At 39.1% G+C, this 19,681-nt stretch overlaps 1 protein-coding gene across 4 annotated transcripts in view; it reads right to left on the bottom strand.

Annotated features, from left to right (window-relative positions):
- The window catches only part of HSPBAP1 (HSPB1 associated protein 1), a 42,182-nt gene that overhangs the window by 19,469 nt on the left and 3,032 nt on the right, over positions 1–19,681 (bottom strand). For 3 of the 4 annotated variants that reach the window (XR_011098105.1, XR_011098104.1, XM_068687499.1), the window contains exons 2-4: positions 11,336–11,521; positions 5,525–5,709; positions 1,598–1,734 (exon numbers count right to left, since the gene is read on the bottom strand). Coding sequence is in view for 1 of the 4 variants with exons in the window: in XM_068687499.1 (XP_068543600.1) it covers positions 1,598–1,734; positions 5,525–5,709; positions 11,336–11,521 (508 nt within the window). In the remaining 3 variants the exon portion in view is untranslated. Of the gene's footprint in view, positions 1–1,597; positions 1,735–5,524; positions 5,710–6,318; positions 6,501–11,335; positions 11,522–19,681 lie in introns of those variants that run through there. The other variant, XR_011098106.1, reaches the window with a different exon arrangement.

Here is a 19,681-nt window from a genome sequence, read left to right on the forward strand (position 1 = left end):
AAGGGATGCAAGGAGGAAATTCAAGATAGCAACAAAGGGCTAAGGAGTGGTCCCTGGCTTTCCTGCAAAGGCAAATCTATTTAAGGTTAGCATAAGCTTATTTTCTGTTAGAAAGCCTGTCTTGTTTGTGAGTCTCAAAAGGGAATCTTTCTGCTCTGAAGAAGCACAGGATGCACAAGCTTGTATAGGTTTGTGAGTCTATTTATAGGCTTTGCTCTGAAGAGGAAAACAACTTTGTCTTTTCAGGCCATGCAAAGGCTTTAGAATTCTTCTTTCCCCGAGAGGAACAAAGATTTTGTTCTACCAGAGCAGGAGGGAGTGTCTTGGGAAGGCAGGCAAAATTGCAACGTGATGCTGGAAATCTGGCTGGAGTTCAACCCCTAAAGGTAGGGATCAAAAAGGAATGGCAGGTACCGGGTCTAGATTACTATACTTAATTAGCACACCCAGTATTTAGGTGGATCCTTAGGAGATATTTAGGCATGAAAATCTCATGGGTTTTCACTGAGATTTCCAGCTCCTAAATACATTTAAGAGTCTGGACTTCAACACCTCATGCTTGCTGATGAGATCCAGTCTATGGGACTGGTTGCAGCAAGAAGTGCAGTTCTGAGGGGGGCTTCCAGGGTGCCTGCTGCACATTCACCCAAGGATGTGAAGGCTGTTTACAAAGGTTGAATGAAAACCAGCCTGAGAGCAAAACAGAATTACCCTTCTTACAGATAAGACGATGACACATTAACTTGCCTCAGGCCTTAAAGCCAGTCAACCTGTGCCAACGCCCAGAAAAGAAGCCTGCCTGCCTCCCCATCCTGCACCTTAATCGCAAGATGATCATGATTTAACTGTTTATAAAATGTGTCAGAGTAATTAATCACATTAAAATTCTACTGGCAAGTTACTCCTTCCACACCATGTACTATCAAACCTAAAAAATGCATGCAACTTGTTTTGTTGCTCTAGCGTTACTCTAGTAATCACAGCTTGAAGAAAAAAAAAAAAAAAAAGAGGCCAATATGCAAGGAAAGCAGGAAAAAAAAAACACACCATGGAATAAAAAAGACAGTGGTAAGCTGGAAAAGAAATAGCAACAAAGCCACATGTCCCCCAAATGAGTTTGGAGCCTTAAACGTTCCTTTTAACTTTGCTCACAGCTGGCTGCTCCCATCCTGATGGTCCCCCTTTAAATTAATTGTAGCAGGCTATTAGAAGCTCTTGCACAGAGAATGGCATAAAGTCTAAAGTAGTTTACTTCCATTTTGTTTCCAGGCTTTTTATTTTTAACTCTTTATCTCCTAATTCCGACCTCCTGAGTTCATAACTACTAGGTAGATTAAAATGTTTAATATTGGACCATATAACACATGGACCAGGAATAACCTCCATCTAACTGAAGAAAATAAAATTACATCTTACCTTCATGCTCCAGTCAAACTCCAACCCCCTAAATTCTGCCTATAAAACAGTTCTGATGCTCTTCAATCACTCAGCTCAGAAAATTAAAATTTTCAGGATCTATAATTAATACTCGAGTACAAAACTAACTTTATAGCACAATACAACTTTACTCTATATTTGCTGTATGTGTATTTGTTACCTTCCTTGTACTTGCAACACTAAATTGCAGCCGTAGGAGTCCAAATGGCAGGGAGTGTTTGCTCCTTCAGAACCAATCCACAGTGTGCTCTCTTTTCCACTTCTTCCAGGAAAACCAAAGTCAGACCACCTTATATCCTACAGCAACAAAAATGTTGTTTATGTAAGCTGTAACACTGATTCAAATCTTCAAATCCAATGCTCAGTTCTCTGAGTCTCCTGTGTTCTGCCTCCCCCTCTCAGTTCCTCTGCCTACTTCAGTTTCTACTCCTCGGTAGGGGTTCGTGCATGCACAACCTTTGCACCTTCCTCCAAAATTCTTCTCTCTAGGAGCACTTCTGCTGACTTTCTTCTTTTTCTCACTACACAGCCTCCCAGATCTGTCTCCATTTCTCATCCCAGCCTCTCGTATTGCAAGCTACCTGTTTGTTCTATAGGACTGCCCAACTACTTTGTGGCCACACATGGCTTCTTTTACTACTTTTCAAACCTTTTTTTTTTTTTTTTTTGGCCATTCTCTACTCTTAACCATCCACCCAAAGTCAGAATTTATGTTTGAAAAATTCTGATATGTGGCATTTAAAAAAAAATAAAGGAAGGAAAAATTCCCATCTCCTTTTCAATCCAATTTGATAACCCACATGGCACACTTGCTCTCTCTCTCTCTATACTCCTGTCTCAGCTTTCTTCATGTATTCTGGAAACACAGACTTTATCCCATCTCTGACCAAGTGGTATGCTGTTTTTTTTTAAGTTATCATTTAATAGACACATTCTTCTCCTGCCTTTGTAACTGTGGAGGCAGTGAATGTAAAACAATTCAAATACATGGGGAGAAAAGGCAGAACAGGTATGCATCTATTGTGAATATGATCCCAGAGCTTCCCAGTACATTGATCCCTCACCAGGTTTTGCAGGGTGACTGTGTATAGCTTGGATAAAGCTTTCCCTTCTTTCTTTCACCCTGCAACCTGCAGGGCCTGATTGCTGGAAAACATTTGAGGTATGCCAGCCAGAGACACTGGTGCCTTTTGGCTGGAGCCCCAGACTGAGCTTGAGGAAACAGAGATTCAGTTCCTGGCTTCCTGATGGTCTCAAGTAAATCACTTCATCTCTGAGCTTTATTTTTTCCATCTTGAAAAGGAAGGTTATGAATGATATTTGCTCTGCTTAGTAAAGCACTTTAAGGTTCATTCACCTCACCTGCCTTTAGGAATCTAATCTAAGTTTGGTTCCTGCTCTTGTCAAAGCACTCTCAGCCACCCCTTGGAGAAGTCTCTCTTTTTCCACCACCTATAAACAGAAAATAGGAATCTAGCCTCCTAATTATATTGCTAGCTGCTTGGAGAGAGGTGGATGACTATCACTTTTTAAGGTCTATGAATGAGGAAAACTACAGCTAGATATTATTATAAGGGTAACTTCACCATGACTCTGTATTAGAGTCTCATTTTATGACTCAAAATGAGTGTCAGCATTCCCAAAAATTAGGTGTTGCTAAAGATTTTAAATTTCAGAGGTATTGATTTTACAGATATCATTTGAAAAAAAAAAAAAAAGCATGTCTAATATAAACATTTGTCAAAAGCAGCAAAAAAATCAAAAAGAAAGAGTTGCTCCTACAGATCTCAGCAGCCATAAAATTTAAAATCCAATACAACCATTTCAGTGATAAAGTTAAGCGTAATACCATCTCTACACTTTAATCTCACACCTAAATAGTTTTTGTATTTTGTTACAATTTAAGTGGAAAGAAAGCACACATAATCAATATTAGATTTAAAAGAACTTTTTGAAAATGCTTCAACTGTAGTAAATAGTTGAAATGATTATGGGTAAGATAGTTTTTAACCAATGAACTGAAAAGGAACTGGTAGGATTTCTGAAATCTTGTCACAGTGGGCTCCTTTCCTACAATAAAAAGCCACAGCAAGAAGAAATGCTCTAAAAGGTGTTCCAACCATAACAGATGGCACATTACTTGTGAATTATATTTATTTCATTTGCTGCTTATAATGAAGTTAATTTGTACCCGTATGTCACTTTAAAAGGTCTCATTTCTATTTAAACTTCACGCATATATCTTGCTTCTGATTTATATCTCAAATTCTGTAATGAAATATCAACTGAACAAAAAATGTAAGATGCTAGATACTGCTCATAGATTAGAATAATGGAATCATTACCTTAGCCCACACAACTGTAAATGATAAACAGTGCAATCTAAATTTCAAACAACTTCTAAATGGCCCTATTAATCACTATAAATAACAGTGCAGTTGGCCTTCTTTTCCCCTTCAAGTCACCTTACGTAAATCTAAATAAAATCTAAAATGAAAAAAGGGGTTATCATCAAATTCACACAAGAGTGGAAGAGAATTTCTACGAAGAATTCTTTTGGCTGGTATAAATTGTGTAGCAGTGTTTCAAAATCCTTGAGTCTGGAACTGACTGATGCATTTCACTCCCATGCCTGTAAAATCAGCAGATGACATACACCATATTTGCTTGCATAACACCATCGATTTTTTCCTTCCCAGATTCTGCTTAAAAAAAAAATCCGTGGCATAACCATTACGTGTGTCTATTCTAAAATTACAGTACAATCTGTTGCTTGTTACAGGTCAGGTGATGAGGTTGTGGTGTGATACCTGCACAGAAATGCAATTCCTGGAGCCTCAATTTTGTACTTGAATGGGGGCAAGGGGAAGAAGGAGGTAGGAAAATGGTTCTTTCCTTCGAGTGTGCTTTTATTGACCGAATGAAGCAGCAGGCTATTCAGGTCTTCTGAGCTGCTATTATCCTCGCGGTCTTGTGCCACAAAACAGAGCAAAAAATGCTGTCTGTTGAGGCAGAAAGAGGAGACCAAAGAAGGACCACAGACAGATGAAGTCAATCAAATTTGGGGAACCCCGAAACATGCCTGGAGCTCCAAAATGAGTTTAGAGAACAATACCCAGTGTGTTCAGTGTGCTCCAGGAGGGAGGGAAAAAGGAAAGGCAAAGTGGTCCCTGTGCTCAAACCTTGCTATCCAACTGCAGAACGAAGGAAAAGGAGACCAGTCTGAAAAAAGACAGTTCTGAAAAATACTGATTTTGCTGGTATAAAAGAATAAAAAATATATAAGGAGCATGGGAAACACTTTCTGAGGAAATAATTAATTTGAAGGGGCTTATCAGTTTGGGCTCCCTGTCATCCCAGTGATACAGTATTTGCAGAGAATTGATTTCATCTTCACGTTTGAACGTGTAGAAATGAAAAAGGCTTCATTTACTATTCTTTCTTCATCTCTTTTGATAAAATACAACTTTGCATAGCTATCCTTAATTTTGCTCTCTTACAATTTGCATGGAGTAGTAGCTGGAATGTAGATGAATCAATATATCCACAGGAAAAGTGAAAGAAAATACTCCAGCTAGGTGTCCTAAGGAAACTACCCCAGATTATGTACTTCCACGAACAGGTTATTTCATTTTTTTTACTGCCTATATGGACAATCAAGATATAACAATCCTGCTGACTCAGAATTCACAACATGCCAGTCCCGCCTGTCATCTCATCACCCTATTCCTTCCTCACTTCCATGCATTCAGCAGAGGTGCAGGGAAGATGTTCAGCAGCAGTGGTCACACATGTGGCTATGGCTCCCCGAGCTTGCTCTCAAAGTCCTCCTCCCTCCAGTCACAGAATGATGCAGGGCTAAATGGGGAGTGCTGCCAACCTGGCAGTTGTTTTTGTTAAATGTGGCATTGTTTTTAGGCATATAAGGAGACCCAGAAATTTGGCTGGCTGCCACGTGGCACCAGCCTGAAAACCAATAGCTTTCATTTCAAAATTAAAACAAAAAAAATGGGTGAAGGGGATAGCAGAAGCTACACTAGGTAATTTGCAATGATTAAGCTAGTAAGAGATAATATGAATGCTTTACCTGGAAAATTTCCGCCTTGTCTTCGAATATCCTGGCAATGTACTTGTAGTCAGCATAAGCCCAATACTTGGAGTACTCAAAACAACTGAATGGTCCAGAGAGACAAGAAGGTTGTCCACTGCTCCAAGCCAAAAACTCTTCAAGTGTAGCTTTCACATAGCTACACCTGGTTTCAAACTGGGGAACTAGAGCAACAAAAGAAAAGCCAAATACTACATGAGCACTGAGTACATAAACAGTAAAAATAGTAATTAATTTCTCCCTGTGTAAATGCAACATGAAATACAAAGTGGGACTAGGTGGACTGACTCCAGTCAGTGAAATGGTTCTCATCACTAACTCGTGATTAGTGTCTGAGATCATTGCTTTTTCATTAAGGTTTAAGTGAAAGGCTGTTACCATGAATTTGCTGTGAGGTAAAAGCATACCAACTGTTACTGCTGCTCATGTGCAAGGCACCGTTAAATATGCTAACTCACTAATACACCCAAGTCCCTTAAGCAACTTAAGACTGTCTTTTGCACAGTCTCTCTTCTAAAATGTGAGCTGCAAATGCATACATGAGTATTTGTGTAACCTTTATTTTGTCTCCATGGACTTCTGTAGATGGACATATTCATCCTTCCCACTTAAAGCATGACTAAATCAGAGCAGCAATGCATAGGAAGCAAAGTATGGAGCCACACACATCAATGATCCATTTAAAATACGTATGTCCCTGTATTTCATTTGGGACTGAAGAGAGCATATTGAGGTGCTTCTTGCCAGACCAAAAAAAAAAAGAAAAAGTTTACTAGCAGTATTTTGCTTCCATTGTGCTTTGGTCATGCTGACTGATACAACCTTTCAGCTCAAGGTCAGGTCACTTGGCAGGCCCACAAGATAGCCCCCACCACAGTAGGCTTTCCTTCCAGTTATCAGAGATCTTCATTTCCTACAGCTGCTAATTGCGTCAGCTTCAAAGAGACTTATCCAACTTTAAAAAAAAATAATAAAATTACTGTACTATAGTCACTACTGAGGAAAAAATTACTGCAGCCTGAATGAATGACAATGATGGAGCTGCAATTTAACCTTGTGTAACTTGCACAGAGCTGTTCAAAAATGGGATCCTTTCACTGTTGCGCAGCAGCTCTTCGTTCTTTACCGCTCTCCTTTTCTTATCACAGCCATTCCCATACAGTCTCATACATTTGTTCTTATTCCCCCTGGGTGGGAAAACCGCTTTTGCAAACCTTTATCACCATCATTTTGTCATTCCCCGTTGTAGTATCCTAGGTAGCACTTTTCCTTCCCCTCACTATCAAATTCATTAACTAAAAAATGCCAGATAAGCCCCAATGTTCAGTAATATGTAACCTAGGTCTCTGCACTGTAAGGGCTCCCTAACCTAAGAACTGCATGCAAGACATATAAATCACCTGCAATAACCAAAAAAACCCTATATCTGATTCCCTCTCCGTGTTGCAGTTCAATGCTCTCTCCTGATACCCAGTCATTAATGCAATGCACATCATTTTACTAAAAGATGGTCTGATGGAAAAATTAGATAAAAGATACAAGCACTATTGAAGTTGGCTCAATATCTACATTATTTTGATGAGAAAAAAGAGTGCTCGAGACGCTGTCTATTTTCCTAGATAACTCAGGAGGCAAGTATTTTAAAGGCAAGAAATACGTTCTTTCTAGCTCACAAAGTATTACACTGAGCTTTATTTCAAAAAATCCAGCTATGAATGGCAAGAATGTCTTCAAGGATACAGTCTCTTCAGGGCAATATTCTTGGTTTAATTTATAGCTAGTTCAGTGCCAAGTTGTGTGTGCTTAGGGAAAAATAGATAGTAATAAAAAAAACAACAGTATTTGGGCAATCTAGACAGATTGTTTATATGGATTTGTAGACTGCAACTAAGGTGAAAATGGTAGCAAAGGGCAGCTGAAAGCAAAAACATCATTAACCAGTTTGCTAATACTTAATGACTAAAAGCTGAAGATGTTTTGTAATTAATAAATTGTAGTTTAAGCCACAGAAGTCTAAAACAAGCGACCAATGCTGTCTGATGGCATGACATCTGGAGGCATGACAGTCTTCTCGCCCACCTAATGCCACAGATTGAAAATCGAAGGAGGGAGGGAGAGAGGGAATGCTTTTTGCACAACAGCAGCTCCTCCTTAGTTAAGGTCTAGTCCTGTCAGATGTCATGTTCTTTTCTGCTCAGGGGGAGTATTTGCAATGTATACTAAGGAAAATAAAAAGGGCTAACAGCCTTAGAAGATATCCTAAAATGCAAGTACAAACGGAAGTGCAATGTCTCCTCCATTTCTTCAAATGTAAAAGAAAACTAAATATCCATTCAGAACTGCTGGGGAACTAAAATTATCTAAATAATCCAAGCAAGGAGTAACAATTTAACATTATAACAAAGCACAGGTACCCTCATAAACCTAAAAATTGACCAACTCCAGTACGAATCCAGCTCTCAGCTTTATGTGACATTTATTCAGCCTGCAGTGTTTGTAGTATGCTCTCAGCTTTCTGTTCAGCAGTGGGGTCTATAGCCACCCTTGCAGTCCCCTCTATATTAAATCTCAGAGGCTTGAATTCTTCCACTGTGTTTACTGGTAAAATCTTTTGGGCAGATGTCCAAGTTGCAGCCCTCTTCTAGTGTATGTGACGGGATCAGCTCCACTACAGCATCTCTGAGAACAAATTCCTCCCAAGATCTCATGACACACAGCTGATCAGCATGACAACCTCTCGCCCTCTCCAGATTCTTCACAGTAAACTCTTTGTTTATTCATTTTAATACACAACCGGATAACTGATCAAAAGGAGAAGTCTGTATAAAAAAGTCTTTTTTGAGTCAGCTTTCTTCTTCCTTTGTACACGCTGGTATGCTCCAGGTGGCCGTCAGATAGATAGGTTATACTGCTGCATTTTCTCTGCCAGAAACTCAACTTCAGTAGCTGCTTCCCGCCCTTTAACCCACCTCAGAAAAATAAATCTTCTAGCGTGGCTGGAAGTAGATAGGTACAGATTTCCTGATTAATTGCACCTTCATTGCTCTTATAATGAATGTTGGTACTCTCTGGAGGTATCTTATCTCTGTCAATTTTTAATCCTCTGATTGCATTTTTTCCTCCAACAGACACATATTGTTTAACTTGTGTAATAAGACAAAATACTAGCAAACACATACACTTAGGCAGGTACAAATAATTCACACAAGCAATACTGCTAGCTCCCATGTGTCCCATGTTTCATCTGCTAAATATACTTTCCAGATCTGAATGCCTCAGGAAGTTCCAAACCAGCAAGAAAAGCAAATACAAAATCCAAGAAACTCCCACTGAGTTGTCCCACCAGCAGTTCTCACTTTTTTATATTAAGGAATCCTCTGTTTGGGAATCTCCCCACAAGCTGCAGATGTGGTACCAAAGATGACAAGTTGTCATAGCAAGAGGTTTCAAATGGTTTAGGATTTTCCAGTTGAACCCAGTGGCTTAAATAATCTCAGAAACTCTGAAGCAGTCATTTCAGAGTGACATGAAAATACACCGACAAGAGGAGTTTCCTTCCTGCATGTTTCCAACTCAGTGCCAGACTAGTTTAGTCTTAAGGCAATTAATCTATTGTTAACATTGGACGAGTATTCAAAGAGGCCAATACAATTTTAGTTGTATTCTCCTGTTGCTTTCTCTAAGCACACTGCTGCTTCCATTTCATCAGGGAAAGTTAGCATAAGCAATGATAAGAAAGATAGGCCCTCATTGAAAAACTGTGAAGCACGCAAGAGTGAGATCAACCATTTTCCAAATGACAGTGGCACACGAAATGTATTACATTATTTCAGACTCTGGGATGGCTGGGCTAATGGCTTCACTAATATATCCTTACAATGCAAATCTTTTATAGCAACACAAGTCTCATTCAGTTACAATATAACCCCTGACAGCTCTAACCATCTTCCTGAAGACACTTCTAGCTCGCATTTGCATATAATGGAGGTTCCTGGAGACAAACTGATTGCTGCCTGGAGACTGATGTCTTTAGGAAAAAGTAAAATACAGATAGATGCAACTTCAAGATGCAAATTCCAGTTTAAGCCCACTCCATGTCCTTAGTGGCTACAAGTTATTGTTAAGAGGTAAGTCTTATCTACTTAACTGGCATCATCAATCCATCACTAATCCATAAAACACTCCATGAGTCCCGTCTGAAGTTTCCCAGTTGGAATACCCATTTGGGTCTCAAAAATGCCTGCTAATTTAATGGAGGCTATCCTTTTACCTGTGCTGGCGAGCCCTGCATATTAGAACTGAGGTACATTAACAAGGTGTCAAGGAAAACGTCATATATATGCAACCTTCTTCCCTGTGGGCAATAGGGTGCCTTTCATGTGTTGTGCAAAAACTGGCTGATGCTACACTGAAGTATAGTGACACTGCTGTGGAGACTTGTACCAACATATTAATTCTACGAGACAGTTATCACATCTGTAGGAAGCAGACATATAACACCTGCTTTACCAGGGATGACAAAAGGATCATTAATCCAAGCTGGTAATATGCTTTGAAATCCTAAAATGCCAAGCATTCCCCCTCTAACACTTCCTTCTGTTTCATCACCTCTCTTGCAACAAATTGAACATGAAATAATATTGTCATGATGCTGTGAAAGAAAGCAAATTTCACACAGTGTTGTAAGTAATATAACATGATGTAATCCTACCACTTCCACGGGAACTGGCAGAGCCTCTTCTGGAGTCTCTATGCAGACCCTACACTCCAAGAAAGAGGTGGTCCAACTGCTGAAGGTTGGAAGAGTACACAAATAACAGCCAGAAGGGGTCTAGAAGAACTTGACTTACACTAAGCATTTTTTTTTAAAGCTGTAGTTGACTGGTCTAGAGAAAAAGAAGAGATGGAAAGGAGAGAAGATAGTTTAGGCAAAAGGGAGAAGCACATGGCAAACTGCATTTTGGTATGTAGTTGGGAGGACAAAGGATATGCGGAGCATATTCAGAAGATATTCATATATATGAATAAACCAATGAATAACCTCTAAAGTCACTAGTAGATTGACAGTTTGATGCACACAGATCTTGTATCTTCCCACTCTGGTCTGAAACTCTTTCTGTCCATAGATACATCTTGGCTAGCATTGTATAGCTACAGGTGGCTGTTGTAGTATTTAAAATCAACTGCTAAAACTTGCCTTTTTTCCGTCATGTGTTCCTAGATCTCCGAGTCAATCTGGAAGGTTAGAGGTGAAATTATTCAACTGGCCATCAGGTGATTTTTTTAATGGTTTATACTTTACAGCATCTTTCATCACAGGTTCTTAAAGTTTTGTTTTTTATTTAAAAAAAAGAAAAACCCTACCAGAGTCTTATAAAGCCTCTGGGAGGAAGGTGAGAATTATCTCAATTCTACAGGTGAAAAAAGAGGATAGTCTGGTCAATCAACTAATTTTTAAACACACTAAGGTTTGTGGATGTAGAAGCTGAGTCTGTCTGAACATTTGAATCACGTAAAAGACAAGGACCAACCGCATACCCTACAAAGCAAGGAAAGGAAACTGAGACTCTTGATTCCTATATGTTAGCTTTACCTACCAGACTTACTACTACAAATAAGCACTTAAGAAAGGAGAGTCCCACCACTGGCCAAATCTACTGTCCTAAAAATAAAGACTGATGAAAAGTAAGACATTAGAGACTGAGCAATGATAACAGAGAGACAGAGAACTGTGCAACCTAAAAAAGAAAAAGAGCTGTGAAGTATATCACCAGTCCATCTCAGTCTCACCTAAATCCATTGTCTTCGATCCTATTCTAAACTCTATTGTCTTTCCATCCAACACTGCAGAAAGGTATTTCACATTCCAGTGCAGGGCTGGCCAGTCGCCAACCATATTACAGAAGACTGCAGGTTGCTGTAGAGACATCACAATTTCCTTGGCTGTCTCTGGAGTAAATGGTTTGACATCTTCACCTGTGTAAGGAAAAAAAAAAAAAGAGCAGTGAAGAAATGACTTATGATACATGAAGTGCTATCTATAATCTCCCACAGCAGGGGAAATATTAAGAACTAATACTTCATCTGTTTATAGTTGATTTTTTCATGTACCGCACTTGTAAAAATTTTATGTAACACTTCTACTACAAATACTGGGAGAACATTCCTACACTCAATTACAGTTTAAAACAGTGATTAGCACGTAAAATATAAAAATAAATAAATAAATAGGCATACACTTGGAATTTTAACTTGTAATTGGGCAGTAAAGCACTGTAGCCAAATGCTTTAGAATTAGGCTATCAATAAAAAAAAAATATGAATAATGTCCAGAGTTTAGAGACCATACATTTTTCTAGTAACAGTCTTTCTGTAGAGAATTCTTTCCACAAAATGTAGAGTATTGTCAGAGATAGCAAACCAGGTTCCTATGCATTTAATTTAAACCAAGAAATTGCAGCGCAACCAAAAGCAGCAAGTATTTTTAAAGTTTTAATATTTCATCTACAGAATTTGAAAAAATTGTGTCAATCCAAGAACTATGCTAATTCAAGATTTCAATTTAGTCCTTTGCTGCTCAGAGAGTTATATGGCCCACTGAAACTGTCAAGCTGAAATGCAGGCAACTTGAATAAACTCAGCACTTTTAGAACAACTTTTCTTTAGGGACATATTGAGAAGGAAAACCTGTTTAAAAAAAATAAAAAAATCAGTTCCATAGAGCTGAAGCAGTGGACTACAAATGTGGATCATAAAAAAAAATCCATTTGTTATTGTAACCTCTACTGAAGTTAACTCCTGCAGAATCTGTATCCATATTATGTCTAACATTTAACATACTGATTAAATACGCCAGGTTCCCCATGACTTGTTTAGAACAAACAAACCTATTCACTCACACTATTTAGGGGTCATAATATGGTCTAGCATCCACAACGGGTTAAACATATACAGGACAAGAAAATTCCCCTTAACACCCGGTGCCCCTGCTCCCCTCAATGTGTGCAAGTCGGAGGCTGGGTGTGGAGAACCAGCAAGCCCCACAGCCAGCAGCCCACAGGGCTTCTCCAACAGGGGAAGAAGCACTGGGAGCAGGGGTTGCTGAGGAAGGTTCCTTGGGATTGTTTCTACCATAACAAAATGTAGGAATACTGAGGCACGAATGGCAGAACAGCATCCTGCACATGCCTTTCACACCTGGTGGCAGGCAACACCAGCTTATAGCTTTAAAAACAAAGGCCTCTGGTATTTTATCATCACAGAACATAAAATTTAAAAAACAGCTTCCAATTCTCCGGGCAGATGAGAGGAGGGAGTTTGGGGTTTGAGTTGTTTTCCACATTTCCTCTCAGCCGCGGAGCAGCGCTTGCCAGGATGGTGTTGCTGCGACAGAGCCGTCTACGACACTCGGCCTTCAGTCTCGCACTCCAGCAACTCACACAGCCAGGAGGACATAAGGAGGCCGCACAGGGACCGTATGCCACACCATATGGCCCTCAGCACCCACGGAAAGAGCCTCGGGGGTTTCACAGTGATAGGTGAGCACAGCTGGAGGCAGCTCGTCCAGCGATGGCAGAGCCACCACGAGCAGGCACAACTGCAGGTGCCAGTGAGGCCGCAGGGAGCTGGTGCCAGGCAGGGCCAGAGGACAAAGCTCGGTGTGTTTTTCTTCAGTGATATTGCTCAAAGACTGAACGTGAGGCTCAGTCCAGACCTGAGCACTCCCAGAGGGATTTATACGGCTTCTTCCATCTTCGAACGGTGCAATTGTAAATATTTCACACAGCTGGTGTTCATGATATGGGAGCTGGCTGGCCTTGCATATCTTTTACCTTGTTAAAACGAAATTATTCCTTGTTAGGCTAAGTTTATCACCACATGGCTGTCCTTTCCACTGTTCAATTGCTTTTGTTTTAAGGGCAGTACATTTAATTATTTTAAAGGACCTAAATCAACAGAAATATTTTTGGAGGATTTTCTAAAACTAAGTTTTACTGCAAAACTTTGGGTTCAACCTGTAACTTCAGCCAGTAGTTGGGACGTTCTCTATAAAAGTAGAAATTTTACTGGGAGAGACAGGAAGGCTCACTAAAGCCAACTCAACTGTTGATTCTGCGTGGCTTTCTGATGTGATTTCCACATGCATACTGTGCTTTTGAAAGGTGTGGTTTTAACCACAGTGAATATTCAGTGGGGAGCTCACAGCTCAAGCTGTTGGGACAGCTTGCATTAGTGCAAAATAAAAAAAAAAACACAATACAACCTAACTAAATAGCCTCTCCACTACTGAACAATAGCCGGAGGTTTTTGTCATGTCTCCATACTTGATTCAGTTCTGAACCTATTTCCCTATAAAATTTAGAAACAATGAAAGAGGACAGTCTGTCTCAGACTGATGTTAATCATTTCTATCCTCAAGTGGTATCAAAATCATTGTTAAATGAGTGTTTATCTTTTCCTGATATAGATAAAATAATTGCATACACCACATACACTGCTGATATAATCAGCAGTGGAGTTTGAGACATTTTAGACAATTTAAAGCATTAGACAAATGAACATTACTTTTTCGGAAAAGACAAATGGGAATTCTTGCCAATTTTGTGAAAAGAATCTTTAAGCGTCTTGAATCAGTTTTATGTATTCCTTGGTGAGAACTACAGTCAGTTAAACATAATTCATTCCCCATAATATTTGTCAGGCATATCTAAATGGCTGTGACTGAAAAGGCACACAATAGAAGGTAACTATCATGCACTGCATCAAATAGGTATTTGGTAATTTGGAGATCTCCACTGATGAGTCACCCAGATTTCTGAAAGAACTATATACTATATGAATGATAAAAGGTAAAGGAGATATCTGAAGACAGATACCTCTTGGAAGAGGTATTAGCAGAAAAAAAAAAAGCAATCTAAAATAATGTTTTCCTTAGTTATTGTTGTCACAGCTTCATGAAGACCTCACAAGCTGGACTCTTCCTTCTCAGTATTTCCTCATCTGAAATTGATGGTAATTGCTCCTAGGCAAAACCTGAGATTTTATAGCATTTACAAGGGCACAGAGTCTGGACACCAGTGTGTATAAGTAAAATGTGTATAAATAAAATGTGTAGCAAAGAAACAAAAAGTCCTTGGCATATCCCGGGCATTAGAGATCAAACTCCTGAGGGAAATCAGGTAGCAGGAGAGGATAGAAATGCATATTCCTTTTGAAAAGAAAAAAACTCTGTTGGAGTCTTCATTTTCTCCCTTGTACTCTGATCCAAGAGAGAAAACGAATACTGTTAAATTAGTTCTTTCAACCAGGCTCAACAAATGATGTGGCTTCACAGTACAAAAGGAAACAGGAATAATTTGTCTCATGTTTTGACTTCATGCAAGGCATGTATAGAATCCAACCAGGAACTGAAAAACTGACCAAGTTTTAACTCAAATTTTGTAACTGTGACAACCTAAATAATTGGTGAAAAACCTAGGTGTTCTTTAGAAAGGCAACAGTGTGAAATAGAGATCTTCCAATTAAAAAAACAAAGCTCTCCAGTCATCTTTACATGAAGTGTTGCCAAAAACGAAGACTCGGCCAGACTTCAGCACTGAGGGCAGGTAAAAGAATAGGGATGAATTTGCTAAGTACTCTCCAGTAGACCTTGTGCTTCTAAAAGAAAAAAATATTTTTTGTTTCCGATTAACAATTTTTCAGAGTAACTGAATGGGGCTTGGGAATAAAGAGTTTAGCTCAGCAGGCAGTCTGAAGAAAAGTGACTTGATCAAAGTTGTTCAGAAGTTAAATGTACTGTCATTAAAAAGCTAAATGTATTCTCATTCATTTAAAATAATTTAGCAAATTACAGGAGTTCATTAGCGAGTGGTAGTTGGCTTCTGCCAAAACACCCTGCTGCTTAAATATGAGGTTTAATTGAGAGGTATTAAAATTATTTTCTAAAAGAGGGAGTACAAGGAAATCCCAGTAACATATTAGGAAGAAGCACTGTCAATTTGTTTTTCTTGCAAATCTGTAATACTTTATCAGCCTTATTTCTTTTTTTAAAAGAAGTATAATGTATCAGAAGATAAAAGAAATAATTGGCATCAAATAGGCTAATATAGAGGAGTCAAAGCATTCAAAAAATCAGCTAATTAAATATCCACAGCTGGGAGTGAGGAAGAAGGAACAGGGGACAGTGAAATTCGCTAAACCAAAAAGAAGTGACTTGGTTTGGAGGTCAGACTTAATGATTTCTCAGTACATTAACTCTGTAAATTAAAATAATAATAATAATTAAATAATCTGCATGTGATTACAAGGTTATGCACTATAATCAGCCTACTCTGGGCAAACAGAATGCATCTATTTATATCCAGGTAGTTTTCAGGACACACTGCATGAACACCTGGGTCTATCCTCCTGACCACTTATTGCTGTTACTATTATTTTTGACTCTGGGTATGGCACCACTGCAGATACAGCATAACCTAGGGGCATCTAAACTAGATTTGCATAGATGTTTTGGCTACTGTAGGAGAGTTAGCTGTTAATGGAGCCTCTCAGGACAGACCTGTTGAACACGCTTCTGCACTGGTAAAACTGGCACCTACAGCTTCTTCCAGAAGCCTGAAATAATAAGCACACCCTTCCTTACCCTCAGTGTCTGCTACTGTTGATGGAGGAGGAAAAAATAAAAGAATCAGGATGTCCTTCCCAGGAAAATTTTGGGACCAAAAGGCAAGTGGTGTGTGCACACACTTTGCAGTCCTGCTGCAGCATCTCACAGTTAGAGCAAGCCTGAGTGACCCAAGACACAACGATAAGAGCATGGGCTATGCCCTCAAACTGTCCTTACAATAAAAAAATAAGGAAATAGCTATCAGACTTCTTAGGGGGTGGAGTAAGAGGCAGAACACTGAATCTAACACTGGGAGGGACTTGCACCCCAAGATCATGCATAAATTTATGAAACTCCTTCCAAAATCCCCTAGGGCTCTTCTTAGAAAGCTAGTCCAGAACTCCTTGCCAGCTTCTGCCCTTTGCTTCTCCTGCTGCCATCCTGTACTGCACTTCCAGGAAGCAGTTGTATCTGTCTTCAGCTAAAAAAAAAATAAACATCAAGCTATCAGCTCTTCTGATCTCTTCCAGTAGAAGAAATGCTTTCCTTTCCCAAATTGTCCTTGTAAATCCTGCCTGCATGTCCTGGCATTTCATATTCTCCCTTCTCCTTCTTAACTCCAAAACCAGGAAAATGGGGATATGTACAATTGAGACAAGTGATATTAAATGTATTTCCAAGGAACATTGTATATGCCCTATTGGCAAAATTGCTGAAAGCACAGTGAAACATGAGACTGCAGCACTTGTCAGATAAATTGAATTTCATTTTCTTTTGAAGGAAAAGACTATGGTCTTTGAACAAAGCCTTCCATCAGGATATAAAAGAGTTTATCCAACAAGGCAGCCTTCTTTCTTAAACTTGGCTGCTACAATTCCACCTTTCTGTCTGTTGGGCATGTAAATTACACTCACCTGCTGATGGGGAAAAGTAGTAGCAAACCCATTCCTTCCCAATACCTTACCAGCACTCATACATATATATATTTTTTTTTTACAACCTTCCTAACACATGGGAAATTTAATACAAAACTGAATATGTTTTGATTGAAAGTAAAGGAATTGGCACATCAGAGAACAAGCATCTATATTTCTAAGAAAAAAACTAATTTGCTCATGTTGTAAATAAACTGTATTTCTGTTTATTTTCCTATTCCTTGTTAGTAGTAAACATATTTCTATGACTATATCATTGATCGATGCCCTGCACAAAATTCAGTCACAAGCTGTAACCATCTACGACTTTATTGTTGTCCTATGCTGCAAATTCGATTGACGTGAACTTCAAAGTGACAGCAACAGAAGACTCTAAATCTAAAATACAACATTTTTCCATAAGCTATTGTAGTAAATATTGAATAGTGACAGTGAATAGTATTCTAAAAATATGTTTTTCCCGTAAGCTATTGTAGTAAATAGTCAATAACACAAATGAGCCTTTTGAATTTGACCTACAAAGGGGTGATGATGGAGTTATACATGGCTTTGTTCATTATTATAATACACTGGATACATATCTTGATTAATGCCCAAGTTTTTTAGAGGTACAATTCTCAAAATGAAATTGTACTTTACAAGAATAAAAGTAGTATTTTTGAATCACATAAATTAATAAATTGAAAGAAACTGGAAAGATTCACCATGTGAACCTCCAGAAAAGTTTCTCAAGTGCACAATCAGAGTATTAGATTCTGGGATTGCCATTATTATAACAACAATAAGAAAAAGCATGGCTGTTCTTACATCTGTTTACATTATTTCATTCAGCAAGCAGAAGTCAACTTAACTTTCATGTTGCTATTTACCTTTATAAACTTCCTCATGCAGCAACACACTGACAATGCACTTGTTGCCAGCAATGAAGGGGAAATTGATCTGTTAAAAACTATCTTCAGTGTTTTGTTTTCAATCTTGGGGTTCATGTAAGGGACTTAACATCCTGCTTTAATGCAATGTAGGGCTAAGGATAATTTGACCTAATACAGTTCACAAAAATCAGAATCACCAAGCTCTTGTAACTTAATGTTCAATCTTAACACTGCAATAACATTAGTTTTGTTTCTTAATGTAAATATTCAACATAAAAGAAACAGTTTCTATAGAAAGATAAACTTCTGGGCAAGGAGGCTGTGATTTTCACAGCTAATACAAGCTGCTGTTAGGGGTATCCCAGCACACCTACTGTATGATAGCCATGTGTGACCAGCCAGATACACAGAACTTTGTATACATGAACGCCCTAACACTCCAGTCATTACAACTGGGCAATGATTACGTTATTCCTTGCTGCCTCAATGTAAGACAATAGAACAATGACAAAGCTTGATCATTCACCAGAGACACAATGCACAGACCAGTACCAGTGCAAAATGACTAGCTTTTCTTGCTGGCAGAGACAATGGGATCAAGACTGAGGCAGATCAAGACCCAAGGAGACTGAGATTTTCGGCCTGTATTCCCTACATCTTTCATTAACCAACCACAGAGGAAGAATCCGCATGAAAAAACAGCTGCCCAGCATCTCCTTCAGGGACCCTGCAGTGGGCTCTGGCTAACCACAAACCACAAAATCATCTCCCCTACAATGGTCACTATGCAACGTGGGCACACACAGCCTGTGATCAAAAGGTATAAATGACTGTCCGCTGGATACTATTGATATTTGATTTTAAGAATAAAACTGTTCAGCTTTCATAAGCTGAACATGTCTCTGTATTTTCCTTTCTTTTTGATAGAAGGAAAAAAGAAAACAACAGAAAAAAAAAAGAAGTACTGTAAAGCCTTTTTCATCCCAAAGTACAAGGGAACCATTGTATGACTGTAGAGCTAGAAGTCTATCTTCCTCTCAGTAAAAGAGAAAGGTGAGAAAGAAGCTGAAAGGTACAGACTGGAAGATGCCCAAAACAGGCTGAAAACAGAGGAGATCCTGAACGTGTTCCTGCGTTAACTAGAAGGAAGGGAATGTCAAAACGAGATGAGGGAAGGACAGGATTTGCTCACACCTCTTCCTAGGTGTTGTGCAAGGACAGAGGGTGTAAGGAAAACCATCACATCTCTCTGCTGTGCTGGTGCTGCGTATGAGAACTCTGCAACTATACTGTCACAGCTCCGAATGAAGTCTAGCAGTTGAGGGAAACCTTTGGAAAACATGCCTTTTATTGGATGCTGGAGGGAATATTCGAAACACTCTAAACATCACTTTTGAATCTTTAAACGAATTTAGGATCCTGCCCGTTTTGTGTCAAAACGCTTCTAGCCTTTGCAATGAACTGCCACTTGTCAGGCTGGAAGAGATGAGCTGAAACAAGAAAGAACCAGACTGCACACATAGTGCTGGGCGTTGTTTCGGGAGAGAGGCATCAGAAACAAGGGGATGCTGAAATTCTTCTAATCACTCTGAAAAAAAAGTCACACGGGAAGCTGATCTGCCAAAAGCCTGATGACTGGAGAGAGCAAATGGCACTTGCTAATGCCCTAGGAGTTGGAGGTTCCATCATGGGGGGATAATCCTCTAACTGCTCAACTCAACCG

This window comes from Anas acuta, chromosome 6, assembly GCF_963932015.1.
Source record: "Anas acuta chromosome 6, bAnaAcu1.1, whole genome shotgun sequence".
In the NCBI taxonomy this organism is placed as follows: domain Eukaryota; kingdom Metazoa; phylum Chordata; class Aves; order Anseriformes; family Anatidae; genus Anas; species Anas acuta.